Raw genomic sequence first — 12,162 nt, 5'->3', positions numbered from 1 at the left:
ATTCATTCACTCACTCACTCATTTACTCACTACCTTCACTCATTCACTCACTCACTACCTTCACTCATTCACTCACTCACTACCTTCATTCATTCACTCACTCACTCATTTACTCACTACCTTCACTCATTCACTCACTCACTACCTTCACTCATTCACTCACTCATGCATAGGTAGGCGAAGTGTCTTGCCCAAGGACACAACAACAGCCTGTACCTGCAGGAGCATGGATTTGAACTACCAACCTTCTGGTTATAGGACAACCCACTCTATCACCCTAAACTACTGTTATAATTGGGGGTGTAATCTGGCCTGGGGGGGTATAAAATGGCCTAGGCCATAATATACCCCGGGGTATATTTTGGCCTAGGCCATTTTATACCCGGGGTATGAAATAGCCTAGGCCCCTTTAACCCCGGGTGTAGTCTGGATGGGGGTATACTCTGGCCTGTTACACCTGATTGTTTTTTGCCGCTCAGTAAAGGGAAGCTGAAGGTTCTATTCAGAATGTGTGTAAATTCCTTCTACTATTAAAACCGATCGAATTGTTACATGTAGGAATCCGTGATTAAAACAATGGATCTGAAATATAAAACTGTGAAAATGAACACGCCCAGGCCCCAGCGAGGATCGAACTCGCGACCCCTGGTTTACAAGACCAGTGCTCTAACCACTGAGCTATGGAGCCGGTGACGCTGATCTGTTTAACGCGGGATATTTAAATCGGCACGAGCGCACGGGAAATGATGGTTAGGAGCTAAAAAAGGGCGGACGTAGCTGCGCCCATGTGCCATTGCTTCGCTTGCCTCGTGAAGAAACAAAATACCGTTGATAAAATGACTTCAAAAACAGGATCTTTATCATCGCCTGGGCTTGTGTACGTCACCGTTCTGTGTTTTATTACTTACCCAGGCAAGCGTGACCAGAGCGGATTAAAAAACCCACATCAACAGCATTGGAGACAAAAAGACAAGGACAGTTTCGCTTCCTGCCAGTGCGCGGTCTATGGCCACGGCCACACACAGGCCTGATGAGTTACTGTAAATGTGCTGTAGTTTGGCGCCCTCTTGCGACTGAGTTGAGTAGTATGTTTTTTTTTTTTAGAGAGCCATGCGCGCTGACACAGGACACTCAGCCCTGACAGACTTACCATGGATTTAAAGAAGGCAGAAACTGATCAAGATCTTATCCTAAAAGTGCGAAATTACGTAAGAGAAAAGGGCATGACTAATGTTCTGATCAGTTCAGTACAATTTGTGTAAAATTTGTCCAAAAAATAAAAACAAAACGGGTACGACCGCGTCAGAGATCGGGAGGTTGGAGGTTCTAATCTCAGCTTCTCCACTGTCGTTGTGTCCTTGAGCTTGACCTACCTTCCCTCCAGGGTTTTGCCTACATTGATGGTACAACCTCTTAACCCCCGCCTAAACTGAGCAGATTTTCTCCAGTTTGGCTTTAGGCAAATCAAAACTTGAAAAAAGCGTCATAATGGCAACAAAAACGAGGTGAAAATAAACCGACAATAATGTAAATTCAACATGAAAAGAATGACAAAAACGAGGATGAAAATGCAACCAAACAAGGCAATAAAGCGCGGGAAAAGATACATTCAGATCAGTTGTGTGGGTCTTTTGAGGGCTTTTTGATTTAGGGAAAGCCGAACAGGCGGGGGTTAAGAATGTGGACTGGTCATATATTAAGTGATTAAGCAATTCCCCCCCAGCATCCCTGAACTGGTGCTGCGGCAGCCCCGTGAAAGCCTCTGTGACGGGTGTTCAAATGTCACACTTCCGTGACTCACGCGCGTTAGGGACATGAAGTTGACAGAACTTTGCTGGCACCACCGACGCACACGCCCTCGCACTGACCCTGTACCGGCAGCCTATATATTTGGTTTGTGATGTCTGTCCGGTGGATGCTCTCCTGATGGCGGTGCTAAGCGTGCTGGTGGGATGGTCAACTCCACTGTTCTACTTCTTGCTCTTTTTGCCTTTCACGCTGTTTCTGGGTTATTGCGCGTACATTAAATACATGCACATGAAGTATGATCACATCCCGGGACCACCGCGGAACAGGTGAGTTACATGAGGCAAAGCAGGGCCAACACTAAGAAAACTTAGGCCTATGAGTGTCTTTTTTATAGCTTTATCTTAGGGCATTATGGAGCTTTTATGGAGGCTGCAGGGGAGGATGACACGCTCATCTTTGATACATTTAAAGGATGGTAAGTATACGCTACCATGAGCTATTCTCGATTAAAAAGGGAGAAAATGCTCATCGGCTACAACCCTTTCCAGGTCAGAGAAGTACGGACCCGTGTACAGGCTGAACCTTCTCCACACTGTGGTCATTGGTGTCACGTGTCCACACGCCACAAAGGTGAGCTGGACTGGGGCATGTGTCAAATACATCCACTGGTATATTGTTCATGTTGGTTTGTGCTGTGTTTTAGGAAGTCCTCATGTCTGCGAAGTACCCCAAAGACAAAATCTACCACAGGAGAGTGTTTAACCTGTGTGGAGAAAGGTAAAGCCCTCCTGCATTTGTATTTGCTTTGACGCTCAATAGGGAATGATGAGGGCATGATGAGGGATAGGCTCTATGAAAAGAGAGCATGTGTATGTTCACTGTAAATTGGCCCATAATAAAAATCCAAGCAAACGTATGAATAAGCAAAACCATAAAAGGAGGCCTGAACAATGATGGTGAATATTTTATTTTAAACAAACAGATTAAAGAGGAGACCAAGCCGTTGTCCCTTTGATCAGAGCTGCCTCCTCTGTGGAGCTTTAAACCTCTGTTGAAAACACAGAGTAACTTCACTTCATTTTAATTAACACTGAGCCTGACATTCTGCAAGTATAGGTTTTGAAAATCTTATGAATCTACCAGTTGTTTCTATATTTCCTATTTCCTTCTTGCTTGGTGGTGTGATGTTTTCATTTGCTCCGCTTTCTTGATTGTGCAATATTCTGTCAAAATACAATTTATTAACTTGGGAAAATCTTATCAAGTTCACAAATATGTGTTTAGCATTTAAAATCCTTCATGGCCTGGCTCCTCCACCTCTTAATGAATGTCTGACCTGTAAGGTCCGACACCAGTCGCCTCACTAGAGGAACATCCAGAGGAGACTGTGTCATTCCACTCAGGAAAACTGCGTTTAGTCAGTCAGCTTTCTCTGTTAAAGCTTCAAAAGATTGGAACAACATCCCAACAACAATCAGAGAAATCAATAGTTATAACATGTTCCGTTCATCATTAAAACATTGGCTCCTGAGCAAACAAACATGCCAGCTCTGAACGTCTGCCGCCGCTTCCTTGAGTCGTCTTGCAGGTCCTTCTTAACTAATCCCAATACTGCTGCATTTTAATGATTACTTTCTTTTTTACACCTTCTATTATAACTGACTAATGTTATTGACTGTCTCTTTTAATCTGTATTGACTGTATCTTTTATCTAACTGACTCTAGTTGTTCATGAACTCCTGCTTGTGCTTCCTCGTGTTGCCTCCTGCATTCTCACTTCAGCTCTGTCGCGCATGAACTCTTTGTTGCATGTTTGTTTTGGTGTCTTATTCCTGCTGCTGCAGCAAATCTGATGTTTATTGTATTTTGCCATGTGATCATTTTTGTGATAACTTGTTTTACCCATTTCCAGGGTGCCTGCTGCACATCTGGCCGAGGACTACAGATGAAAACTAGCCTTTTGGCTAACTCTGGCATATTTTACAGTCGAGCTGTTATGTTAATATGCACTGTCCTTGCATAAATAAATAAATAAAATCAAAGTAACAACAAAATATTGCTTGAAAAATTGACCCTCTTTCAATTTAGACTTTATTGTTGTTGCCTTGATGTTTAGAATGGGCTGTTTTCAGAAATCTAAATTTCATGAAGTAAAGAGCCTTTCAAAAAGGTACCATTGTAAGTGTATGATGTCCATATTATGTGCTGAACAGAGCGTTACGGACACTACACGTCTTCAAGACAAAAGAAATGTGTTCATGGTTTATCTGTTTTGGATAATGCGCCACAAAACACTTCATTTTTCCATTAATTGCCACCATTGTGTCGCCATAAATATTCCCTTTACGGACACTACATAAAATCCCGGGCAATTATATTCAATTTTCAATTTCATATTTATACCACATGGCGTATTTTGGTATCCCTAGCTGTTCACATATTACACTGAACTACCAAGTGACCCTTTTAAACAACACTGAAACATTTAGATCCACAGAAAACCATAACAATAACTGTCAGACAGAAGAGTCAGCAGGGGATCGAGGACTCAAAGGTCAATTAACTTTTTTGGTCAATCTGATATCACAAGGTAATTAAGAGTCCAGGATCAATGTTAAGTTGTTTGCCCTGGACAAATGCTACAGCCAGCCAATCACCCTAACCCTAACCATGGTCCTGGACAAACAACTTTCACATTGACCCAGGACTCTTAATTACTTGGTGATATCAGGAACACCGTATATTGTGTAGTTTGGCGCCCTCTTGCGACCATCAGTGGACAGGACAGATCATGGGACACTGACCTCACCCTCACCCTTATCCTATTTCCCTGCGTTTCCGCGTTCTAATTCACTTTGACCCAGGACAACGTTCCTCGATGGCGGTGGTCAGCGTGTTGGTGGGATGGTCAACGCCCGTGTTTTACTTCTTGCTCTTTTTGCTTTTTGGGGCGTTTTTGGGTTATTGTGCATACATGAAATACGTGCACCTGAAGTATGATCACATCCCTGGACCACCGCGAGACAGGTAAGAGAAATGAGGCAAAACAAATTCACACACAAGCCAAAACAAAGTAAACTCACAAGTGTTTTGTTCTTGTAGCTTTATCTTCGGGCATATTGGAACTTTTATGAAGCTGACAAAGAATGATGATAAGCTCGTCTTTGATCAATTTATAGAGTGGTAAGCACAGTCTTGGTGACCAGTAGGCCCATCTATGTTTCTCATTTATATAATGCTCGTAAACTACATCATTATCTCCAGGTCAGAGAAGTACGGGCCCGTGTACAAGCTGAACTTTCTACACACTGTGGTTATTTGTGTCACGTGTCCACACGCGACAAAGGTGAGCTGGACTGGGGCATGTGTCAAATACATTCATTCATGTTCATGCTTGTTTATAAACTGTACTGTGTTTTAGGAAATCCTCATGTCGCCGAAGTACACCAAAGACAAACAATTACATAAGAGAATATTTCATCTGTTTGGAGAAAGGTATAACATTCCTCCTGCATATTTAGGCTGTTTGATTTAACACTCAATAGGGAATGATGGGAGATAATGAAAAGAGCGCATGTGTGTGTTCACTGTAAATTTTTCCCATGATAAAACTCCAATAGGTGTCTGTTGAAAACTTATCAAAGCAAAGGTGGATAGCACATATTTACATGATCATATGTTAAATCATATAAGGAGGAAGTCTCCCTCTGACCATCAGAGCTGCCTCTTCTGTAGAGAGTTTTAAATCCATGTTGAAAACAGTTTGGCTTTTAATTTGTGCTGAATTAGAAATGTGTCATAATTATTCTAGGCCTTTTAAAATGTTATATTTCTTAACATTGTTTCTATCATTCCTATTTCATTCCTGCTTTATTGTTTTTAGTGATGTTAGACATTTAGTGATGTTTCTAATGTTTCTTGATTGTGGAAAGCACTGCTGTCTGTTTTAAAATGTACTTTAAAAAATAAACTTACCCTCGACCTTCATGCAAAGGTTTTTGGGAAATGGGCTGGTGACAGTAATTGACCACGACCTTTGGTACAAACATCGACGCATCATGGACCCCGCCTTCAGCAGCTTGTAAGGACTTCAATATTTCTACAATATTTATGGCTGTTGGTTTCACCATTAATCTGTAAATACAGGTTCCTGAGAGGTCTGATGGGCACATTCAACGAGAGAGCAGAGAAACTGATGGACAAACTGTCAGAGGAGGCTGAAAACCAGACTGAAGTGTCCATGCTCAAACTGGTCAACTGTGTCACCATGGATGTTATTGCGAAGGCATGAGCCAAATCACATACGAATAGTTTATTAAGCAACAAATGTTGATTTAAATGCTGATTTTGTTATTTGTGTCAGGTGGCATTTGGTGTTGAATTGGACCTCCTGAACAAAAGTTCTCCTTTCCCAAGAGCCATTGAGACAGTTTTGCTTGGACTTATAAAACATGCAAGAAGCATATTTTTTGAGGTATTCTGTTTGATGTTTTGTGCTTGTTCACAGCGTCACATCAACCTTGGCTCAATGTGGCTTATTTAAAATATGTGTGATCCTCCTGTTTGTTGTTCAGCACAATCCAAAGAACAGAGCTTTCATTAAAGAGGTGAGAGAAGCCTGTCGGCTGCTGCGCACGACTGGAGCTCAGTGGATCAATGAGAGGAAAAAAGCCATGCAAAATGGAGAAAACGTGCCCAAAGATATTCTCACACAAATCATCAAATCAGCCGGACAAGGTGAGAACACTACGGCCACTGACGACTGTAAGACTGATGAGTTGGGCTTTATCAGCCAGTTTATTTTCTTGACTTCCTGTAACTCCTGATATAGACAAGCACATTAGTAAGACTGTAAAACAATCCAGCTAGAGAAAAATGTGATCCCATGAATGCATTTGGTTAGTTAGAAAAAAGGGCTTGAGACTTCAGCCTCTCGATGAGAAAAACAAAACCAAAGTAAATGAACACAGAGTAACGGTGTTGTTATTCCAGAGGAAAGCATGACCAAAGAGGATGAAGAGGTCATGATAGACAACTTTGTCACTTTCTTCATTGCAGGTGGGAAAATGTTTTTGTAATAATAATACTATACTTATACTTATTTCATTACACAATTTCATGAAAAATGATTACCAAGTTTAATTTTACCTTGGCAAACTGTTATTATTGTCATTTCTATCATGTGTAAAGCACATACAGACAATCTAAACATCATTAAAGGTCCTATTTCATGCAAAATCACACAATTTTTGATCTTTTGACCATGTTTTTTTGTTATTTCCTTATCAAAAACTCCCCCAGAGTGGTTTTTGACTTCATTCACGCAGTTCTCTGCCACCCTCGTGAATCCTGCTCTCTGAGGCTCCGCCCTCTCCTGATCAACGACTGACATGCTCAGTTGTGTCGTCAGAGTGGAACGGAAGTGCTCAACGTCCTCTGATTTGAATTTGTAAAACAGCTTTTTCATTATTTCTGTCGTAAGAAAAAAAAAAAAAGGAAGTGCCTGACTCGTCCGCGCTGCCCCTGTAGAGAAAACAAACGCACCCCTTGAGCGTCTGAACAGATGTCATGTTTGCTCCAAAAGTTGTGAAGGAGCTCTTTCTAACCTACTCTGGACTCTGGGGTCGAAGAATACCTCCAGAAAATACTTATTTTTATCACAAAAATTAGTGCTCCAGCTCCATAGTGGTAGAGGTACAATATATCATATGAATGCCTATACTTTACTTTGGAATGGCTAAAATAGCATGAAGGGGTTGCAGTGGTCCAGTGGTTTGTGCTGGTGCCACAACTCAAGAAGGTTCCGGGTTAAATTCTCGCCTGGATGGGGCCTTTCTGTGTGGAGTTCTCCCCATGTCTACTTAGGTTTCCTCTTAGTACTCTAATTTCCCCTACGACTAAAAACATGTACAATAGTTGAATTCTCCAGCCAGGTGATTCTGATCATTAGCCCGGCTCCACATCCTTGCATGTTTCCCCAGCGGCATCGAAGGATGGGTCAAGTGCAGAGGACACATTTCCCCACGGGGACAATAAAGTACACCTTAACCTTACCTTAACCTTAGAGGGAAACTTAAAAAACAAATAAATACAATTATTGTAAAATAATAATAATCTTTCAAATTGTGTAGGCCAAGAGACTACAGCTAATCAACTTGCCTTTTGCATCATGGAACTGGGACGTAATCCCGATGTACTGAAAAGGTAAGATGAACATTTACAAGTAAAACCTAGAAGACAATGAAATATAGCAGGTATATTTCTTTATCTTCTAAAGGCTGAGGCAGGAGATCGATGAAGTTATAGGAATGAAGAGGGACGTTAGTTATGACGATTTGGGAAACCTGACGTATCTTTCACAGGTAAGACATTTATTTTCTCATTTATTTTGTCCCATTCAGGGTGAGTTATGGAACAATTGTCCAATTAGGTTCATTAGATCTTCTGTGGCCTCCCTCAGAGGTTGCCACGTGATGATGCTGGGACGTGTCTGGTCAGCTGATTTAAACAAGGCAAGGCAAGGCAAGGCAAGGCAAGGCAAGGCAAGGCAAGTTTATTTATATGGCACATTTCATGTACTTGACAACTCAATGTGCCTCACAGTAACACCAAACAGAGCAAAACAAGTAGGAAGACGGAGCCAAAAACTGTTTATGAGAGAGATGCTTGTCATGTAAACATTGAGGAGGCGAACAGTTTGAGATGAGATTGTACAACTCTTAGAAATCAGACGTGGGATGGTCAGAAGATTATGGCAGCGTGGTAAACATTGCTGACTCTTTCTCTCCTCTATGTCACTGTGGCTTCTCCAAAAAGACTATTATAAAAAACAGACCTGGAGTTGTGTGTTGAGCACATGTTTGAATCTCCAGTGGTAACTCTTCAAAGTACTGTGGCACCTCCATTTTCCAAACATTGCTCAGCAACATGCATGCATTTTCCCATACTACTGTAAATGCTCTAATATAGGCCGGGGCCTTTATTTACTCAAGGACATCTAGGACCAGGCCTTTATCGGAACCAGGCCACAATTAGAGACAGGCCTTTATTTCTATTTGAGCAAAACGGACGACCAGGAAAACGAAGAAAAACGAGATTTGTGTCCATTTGCACCTAAAATATTAGGTTAATTTATTAAGTAACATTTCAAACCCTCTCCCAGCGGCTGGAACATTGACGCCTTTTATTTTGTCGGGACAACAGGAAGTGTTTCGTTGCTGTTAGCGGAGCTTTGACATCAGTGTCACTGCAGGTTTCTGTTTCGTTTTTACCGGACCGGATTATTTGTTGTTATCTTGTGTAAAAGGCGAGTTTAGACGGAGCGTTTGTGTTTGTGATCGATCATGAGACTGACCCGAGAGAAGACGAGACGCTCGCGCTGATGGGAGGAGTTATTTTGAGGCATGGGACTGACCTGCACACGGAGCAGCTGGACGTGCTTTGAAGACGCGATGGAGACTTTATTAAAACCCTGGAGGGTCACACAACATTTGCCCTGTTTCCAAATATGGTCACAGGAGGTTTGAAAAGTGACTAAATCTGTGTCAAAGTTACGCTGGGATCAGCTCCTCCGCAGCGTCCCCCTCGGCCCGGGTTCAGTTTGTTACTTCCTGCACGTGAGTTTTCATTTACACCAGTATGAGACAAACTCCTAACATGGGGAATATTTCTACTGTTATAGTTTCTAATAAAAGCCCCGGCCTGTTTTAGAGACCGGCTTTAATTTGCCTCCGCCAGCCACGAACCCGGCCTCTGTCGCAGACCCGGCCCCTGTCGGAGACCCGGCCTCTGTCACAGACCCGGCCTCTGTCGGAGACCCGGCCTCTGTCGCAGACCCGGCCTCTGTCGGAGACCCGGCCCCTGTCAGAGACCCGGCCTCTGTCAGAGACCCGGCCGCTAATGGAATACAGGCCAGTATTAGAGAATTTACGGTAATTACAAACCATTATGTGCCTGTAATTCCATCCATCCATTTTCTTCCACTTGTCTGTTTCCGGGTTGTGGGAGCAGCTGTTGAAGTTGCCCAAATCACCTTGCACCAGCCCCTTATGGCTCCTCCTGCAGGTGGTGGGTCCACAGAAGGACGGCCTCACGGTTCTAACTGGGCCTGTTGGTCTCTCATAAGGGGCTTCTGAACCGCTCTATGTCTGACCCGTCACTTAGGACCTGTTTGCCCTGGGAGACCCTACCAGGGGTACGATCCCCTGACAACATAGTCCCCAGGATCATTCGGGCGCTCAAAGCCCTCCACCACGTTAAGGTGGTGGTTCCAGGGGGGCCTATAATTCCTATTTTCTTTCTTTCTTTATTCTCTTTTAGGCACATTTCAACTCCTTGGTTTCTTTCAGGTTCTAAAAGAGACACTGAGGCTTTACGCAACAGTTCCTGGGACAAACCGCAATATATCTGAAGACATCGTGATTGACGGCATCCACATACCCGGAGGAGTAACAGCTACGGTAGTGAAGCATTTATACATTTAAATATATACTGTATGTATATTACATTTATTTCTTTTTTTATTCATTTAGTTTAGTTCCTATGTATCCAGCAGAATGGAGAAATTCTTCAAAGACCCACTAAAATTTGACCCGGAAAGATTTAACCCGGATGCTCCCAAGTAAGTGTAAGCGGGAAAAATCAAGAGAAAGAGTTGTCTTCTGTCAAGTTAACTCCTGTTCTGCCAATGCACAGGCCCTACTACTGCTACTACCCCTTTTCACTTGGACCGCGCTCGTGTCTCGGACTGAACTTTGCCCAGGTACGTCCATTATATTTTTCCAGCCTTATAGTGATATACTTAAATAGTAGGGGTGTTGTTACTTGTAATTATAGCAGAGCTATGCTTATAAATATACCATATTTATGTGGATTTTTGTGCATATGATTGTTTCAAACAAGCCTTAAATAGAACAGCCGGTGTCACCAGTAATTAGGCTTTTAAACCAGATTCAGCCGGCAACTGCCAAATCAGAATGAGAATAGTATTTATTGCCATTGTTTGAGAACAGGTTCACAACAGGTTCACAAACTAGGACATCTATAAATGTCCATATTGGCAAGTAGTAGCTACGGTGCTGAAATATTTGATTAATCTGCCACTGGTGGCAAATGTTTATGTATGTGTTCACAGATGGAGGCCAAAGTGGTGATGGCTAAACTGATCCAAAGGTTTGACTTCACCCTTGTCCCGGGACAGAGTTTTGGCATTGTGGATACTGGGAGCCTCAGACCAAAGAGTGGAGTCCTGTGCACCATCAAACATAGACACTCCGATTAATAAAATAGTATCATGACAACACATGTTTGCACTAAACAAGCCTTTGCCTTAAAACCTGTAATGCTGGCACAACTTGCATTTTAATAGCTTTTGATAAAACTCTAAATTAAATACCACTGAATTTGTTTCATGTCAAATAATAGTATCATAAAGCAACTCTGTGTAGAATTATACCCAATAAATAGTGCTTTGGGTGTTAAATGTATGTTGTAAAGCTCTATATAAATGTGACCCTGTTTTATATCATCTGGCCCAAATGGCAACTGAGCTCAAACAAAGCCACAACTCAACTAAAACTATCCCAAATGCAAATCGCAAAGGTGACAACTGGAAACGTCCAGTGGTCCTGGTGTGGCTCATAAGTGGTGGACACACGAACAGACATAGGCTCTACGTTTAACCCGATGTACAACACTGTCGGACAGAAGAGTCAGTGGGGATGGGGGATTCAAAGGTCAATTAAGTTTTGTCACACATTTTTGAGCTCCTATTGGCTCAAAATGTCAAATTTGAAAAACTACACCCCTCCCCCCCCCAATTTTTTCATTAGGTTATCTTGTTTTCCAGATTTGACACCCAGGCAAATCTGTTTTGCCACTTCTTCTTTTCCAGGCCTGCATGGCTCATTTATTTATGTTACCCAGTCCAAAGAGTGATTAAGTGAACAGGGGACTTTTTTCCTCCACCTTTGTATGGGTATGGCTCACCTCTTTTACCATGCCGCATTTCAGCCAAAGTGTCCACATAAATGGAGGTGTGACCTAAACTTCCATCCATCCATCCATCCATCCATTTTCTTCCGCTTTATCAGGGGCCGGGTCGCGGGGGCAGCAGTCTCAGCAGAGATGCCCAAACTTCCCGGTCCACACACACCTCCTCCAGCTGTTCTGACCCCGAGGCCACACCAGGCCAGCTCGGAGACATAGTCCCACCACCGTGTCCTGGGCCTTCCACGAGGCCTTGTCCCACTAGGACATGCCTGGAACATCTCCCTCGGGAGGCGACCAGGAGGCATCCGGAACAGATGCCCGAGCCACCTCAGCTGCTCCTTTCGACGTGAAGGAGCAGCGACTCTACTCCGAGCTCTTCCCGGGTAACTGAGCTCCTCACCCGATCTCGGAGGGTGCGCCCAG

General features: G+C 43.0%; 1 protein-coding gene across 1 annotated transcript; it reads left to right on the top strand.

Moving 5' to 3' along the window:
* The first annotated feature begins 4,556 nt into the window (after positions 1–4,556).
* LOC306974592 (cholesterol 24-hydroxylase-like) lies at positions 4,557–11,108 on the top strand. The gene is made up of 15 exons (XM_079571904.1): positions 4,557–4,776; positions 4,852–4,932; positions 5,014–5,095; positions 5,171–5,244; positions 5,744–5,830; positions 5,896–6,034; positions 6,113–6,223; positions 6,324–6,486; positions 6,742–6,807; positions 7,881–7,953; positions 8,027–8,111; positions 10,098–10,208; positions 10,281–10,369; positions 10,444–10,510; positions 10,883–11,108. The coding sequence occupies exons 1-15, from the start codon at positions 4,628–4,630 to the stop codon at positions 11,027–11,029; spliced, it is 1,524 nt and encodes a 507-aa protein (XP_079428030.1). The 5' UTR covers positions 4,557–4,627; the 3' UTR covers positions 11,030–11,108.
* Positions 11,109–12,162: the final 1,054 nt, after the last annotated feature.

The sequence above is a fragment of the Gobius niger genome, assembly GCF_951799975.1.
Source record: "Gobius niger genome assembly, chromosome: 15".
Taxonomy (NCBI): Eukaryota; Metazoa; Chordata; class Actinopteri; order Gobiiformes; family Gobiidae; genus Gobius; species Gobius niger.
This window is presented reverse-complemented; position numbering and strand designations above follow the sequence as displayed.